Here is a 4,851-nt window from a genome sequence, read left to right as displayed (position 1 = left end):
GTTTCATGTACTCTGAGCATGCTGTCAGGAGGAACCAGCCCTTGGAAAACATCATGCTTGGAAGGGTGGAGGATCAGTGCAGGAGAGGAAGACCCTGGATGAGATGGACTGAGACAGGTGTGTCAGAGACTGTGAACTGGCTCAGAATAGGACACAGTTCAGAGCTATTTTTCATAGGGTTGCAATGAGTCACAGATGACTCAATGGCACAAAACAACATTCCTTATAATGAGGTATCATGCTTGGAAAGTTTCAGGGCCAGCAAAGAAGGGGAAGGCCATCAATGATTTCATTCAAGTGACTTCAGCCATGGGCTCAAGCATGTCAGAGATGATGAGTATGGCAAGGATAGGATGGGGTTCAGATCTGCTGTTTATAGAGTTGCTATGGGTCATACTTAATGGCCCCTAACAAAACACCAATAACAATCTGTATCTGAGTATATGAACTATAAATGCAAGTAATTGGAAAAGCTCAAGCAATGCAGATTCAAAGATTCAAGTGTAACTTAGAATAAAAAACCAATTTGGTTTGTAAACTTTTACTAAGTCACAATTGAAAAAAAACAAACGACTCAGATATAACTTACTCTGCCACGTTCAACTTGTGTTGTCAACATCACAACCATGGAGGAACCTTGTTCCCAAGTCATTTGCCAAAAATCTGTACAAGTGTGTGGTAATGGTCCTTGACAAGCAATGTACTGATTTATAATGCTGGAAGAAGGAATTTCCATCTAAAGAGAAAAGGACATAAAGATGATATTTTACATTTGTCTACGATCAGGAATGTGAAAATCATATACTTACTACATGATTAACCATTGTATACAACAAAATAAAACTTCAAATTCAGCTAAACAAATGTTATCAACAGTACCATATTTTATACGTAGAGCAAGCTTTTTGATACTGCATCATATACATATTTATTTTGCAATTAGTTGAAATAGACCTAAATAATTTCCCCAAACACAATTTTAAAAACAGCTTCACCACAAGGAATAAACAAATAAACCAAAACTCAGCTTTATCCTGTCTCAGTCAGGCAGAGGTATGTTACAGAAATACATATTTACCTGGAAATAGTTTACCGGCAAAATTTGTGAGAAGCAAGCATTCTTCCATATGTTTTAGTTTATTTTAAATATATAAAATAATTTTCGGGATTCCAAGATGGTGGCAGCAGAGAGTGCAGTGTGAAGAGCCAGAAGAACAGCAAGCTGCATAGACGCGGGCTACTAGAGAGTCCCTCACAACACACAGAGACTGACCAACACGGTGAGATGTGGAAAGTAGGAATCTGAATCAGAACTTTTGTTGCAACAATTAGTTTAGGAGCTACAGGGACAAAAAACCTGGCCATAGCTGGAAGCCACTAGTAGAGCTGCTGTGGGACTCACCTGACAGGAGAAAGGCTAGTGGGAAATTGGCTGAATTCTCCTAAGCCACACTAAGACCCAGTGGGTCTGCTGCGTGATGTAGACAGTAGGAATTTGAATCAGAACTTGTGTTGGAACAATTCGTTTTGGAGCTACAGGAACATAAATCTGCACAACGGATCATGCTTCAGACTCAGCCATAGCTGGAAGCCACCAACCGACCTGCTGTGGGACTGATCGGGCAGGAGAAAGGTTGGTGGGATACTGGCTGAGTTCTTTTAAGCCCCACTAAGACCCAGTAGGTCTGTTGGAAGATGACTGAAATTTTCTAGGACCCTGCTGACTGCCCATGATAGGGTGGTCAGTAGGCTCCTAACTGGGTATTTGTGGGCACCACCAATTGCCTGGGAGAGCAGCCAAGAGCAGGCCCCTTGGTGGGAAATTGGATGAGTTCTCTTGGGCCACACTGACAGCCCAGGAACGAGCAGGCCAGAGGGAATTTGACTGAACTTTTGTGGACACTGCAGACTGGCCAGAGGTGAGTGGGTTGGTAGGAAATTGACTGAGTCTTTCTGGGTCCTGCTGTACCCAGAACCCTGCTTGGGCAGGGGCTGCTGGGTGAAGGCACCTGGGTAAGTCCCGCTGGGCAGGGTCCAGTGAGTGAGAACCACTGGGTGGGAGATAGACAGCTGGAATTGGAGTAGGGACCCCCATCGTGAGCACCCCTGGATAGCTGAGGTCTGAGTGAGGCCCCCGAAGTACCTGCCTTTGTGGTTGCCCCATCCCCCTGCATGCCCCAACCCATTTGGCTCCACACCTGTGCCTACACATCCAGACAATCAACTTGCCTTTAATCCGGGGCACCCTGATCTGACTTACCTACAAGAGGCTGCTCTCACAGGCTCTGAACTGACCTTTCCCTTGAGTCAGAATTTCAGAGAAAACCACAAGTGGGGTAGCTGCCCAGCTGATTTCTAGAGCATTGATTTCAGATCAAGAACATATCAATGTCTCAATGAAAGCAAACTATCCAACACACTACACAAGCACAAAGCAAGATGTCACCACAAAAGGATGACACAGTATCAATGGATTTCCTGAAGCCAGAAAGTCTGATGGAACTTTCTGACACACAGTTTAAAAGAACAATGATCGAATATTTTCAATGGATGAAAGACGAAGAATTACAAGATACTACAAGCAAAAACCAGGAGGAGCTAAAAAAAAAAATCTAGAACAATGCAGATAAAACAAACAAGACATTAGAGCCTCTGGAAAAACAACAAACCACAATCCAAAATATGAGGTCCAATGTTTCGGAGGCTGTCAACATGATGGAGGAACACATGAGCAGAGTTGAAGAGATGGAACACAGAACCAGTGAAACAGAAGATAGAACTGTCACCACTGATCTGTTAGAGCAAAAAGCAGAATCAAAAAGGAAGGAAAAAGAAGAAATCCTAACAATAATGTGGGCACCATCAAGGGAAATAACATGTATATCCTCGGAATTTCAGAACAGGAAGCAGCAAGTAAAGGCACCGAAAAAGTTCTGGAAGAATTACTAGAGGAAAACTTCCCAGGTATAATGATGAATGAGAGAATATGTATTCAAGAAGCTCAGTGAACACCTTATAGAATAGACCCAAAAGAAAAACACCAAGGCATATCATAGTTAAATTTGCCAGAACCAAAGATAAGGAGACAATCATGAAAGCAAGGACAGAGAAAAAGAGAGTAACCTAAACGGGAAAGCAGAAAAGATTAAGTGCCGATTTCTCAACAGAAAACATGTGAGCAAGAGACAGTGGAAGGACATATATCAAACACTCAAAGAACACAACTGTCAACCAAGAATACTGTATTGAGCAAAACTGTCCATTAGATATGAAGGAGAGATCAAGATATTGCCAGAAAAACAGAACCTAAGAGAGTTTGTAAAAAGAAGACCAGTGTTGCAGGAAACATTGAGAGATGTCCTCCTTATAGAGGTGCCACAGAAAGCAGGATGGACCAAAGTAACTAGCAATAACACCAAAAGAAACTCAACAAAATGATAACAATAAAACCCTGCCTTTCAATAATCACACTGAATGTGAACGGTTTGAAGAAAGAAAGCAGATTGGATAAAAAAACCAAAATCCATCAATATGTTGTCTATAAAAGACACACCTGAAAAACGGAGATAAAGACACACTGAAAATAAAAGGATGTGAAAAAATATACCAAGCAAATGGCAACCAGAAAAAAAGCAGTAGTAGAGATATTAATCTCTGATAAAAGAAATTTCAAGGCCAAAGGACAAGGAAAGTCACTACATAATGCTTAATGGGTCAACAGAACAAGAGAACATAACAATAATAAATATCTATGCACCAAAATGAAAAATATATTAAACAAACATTAACAAAACTGAAAAAGGAAATAGAGAAAACTACTGTAGTAGTTGGAGACTTCAATAAACCACTCTCAAGAAAAGCTAGAACTACCAGAAAAAAAAACTCAACAAAGATGCTCAAGAATTAAACCAAATAAAACAACTGGATCTCATAGATATTTTATAGGCTAATGCACCCAAAAAAACCCCCACAGTATACCTTCTTCTCCAACGTGCATGGAACATCCTCCAGAATAGACTAAATTTTAGGTTACAAGGCAAGCATCAATAAATTAAAAAACATAGATATAATACAAAACAATTTCTCAGATCATAATGCTACAAATTAGAAATTAATAACAGGAGGATAAAGGAGAAAAAATCCATACATTTGGAAGCTGAACAACACTCTGCTTGAACATGAGTGGATACTAGAAGAAATAAAAATGAAATTAAAAAGTTTCTTGAAACACATGACAATGAAAACACCACTTACCAAAATCTCTGGGAAACAGCCAAAGCAGTAAACAAACATATCAAAAGGCAGGAAAAAATGACCATTGACTCTTTAAGCTGGCATCTCCAGCAAATTTAAAAAGAACCGCAAGAAAACCTACACCGATCACTACAGCCTTCCTGTTTGCTACCACTGCAGCCTTCCCGTCTGCTACCACTGCAGGTACTGACTACAGTTCCCAGAGGTCTGTGGGGAAATGCCATCTTTGTAAACTTGGACTTTGCTGGGAGATCTGTGACTCAGCCTTCCTTTCTGCTACTACTGCAGCCTTCCTGTCTGCTATCACTGCAGCCTTCCTGTCTGCTACCACTGCAGGTACTGACTACAGTTCCCAGAGGTCTGTGAGGAAATGCCATCTTTGTAAACTTGGACTTTGCTGGGAGATCTGCAAGGACAGCAGAGGCAGTTCCAGGCCGGGGCTTGTGACCCAGACACGCCAAACCCATTTAGGCCCTCGGGCCAGGAAGACAATTATATTTGTCACATCTATAAGACTTATCAACCTCCCCTAAAATACTCATGTACCATTGAGGATTAAGTTACATGGGGAATCAAACTGGTTTCTGGCCTGAGTAC

General features: G+C 41.1%; 1 protein-coding gene across 1 annotated transcript in view; it reads right to left on the bottom strand.

Annotated features, from left to right (window-relative positions):
• Positions 1–589: 589 nt before the first annotated feature.
• The window catches only part of PTPN4 (protein tyrosine phosphatase, non-receptor type 4 (megakaryocyte)), a gene marked incomplete at its 3' end in the record, with an annotated part of 444,194 nt that continues 439,932 nt past the window's right edge, over positions 590–4,851 (bottom strand). The window contains exon 22 of the mRNA XM_006902506.1: positions 590–736. Coding sequence (XP_006902568.1) covers positions 590–736 — 147 coding nt within the window. The remainder of the gene's footprint in view (positions 737–4,851) is intronic.

This window comes from Elephantulus edwardii, unplaced genomic scaffold, assembly GCF_000299155.1.
Source record: "Elephantulus edwardii isolate Elephantulus edwardi_28Jun2011 unplaced genomic scaffold, EleEdw1.0 scaffold00419, whole genome shotgun sequence".
In the NCBI taxonomy this organism is placed as follows: Eukaryota; Metazoa; Chordata; class Mammalia; order Macroscelidea; family Macroscelididae; genus Elephantulus; species Elephantulus edwardii.
This window is presented reverse-complemented; position numbering and strand designations above follow the sequence as displayed.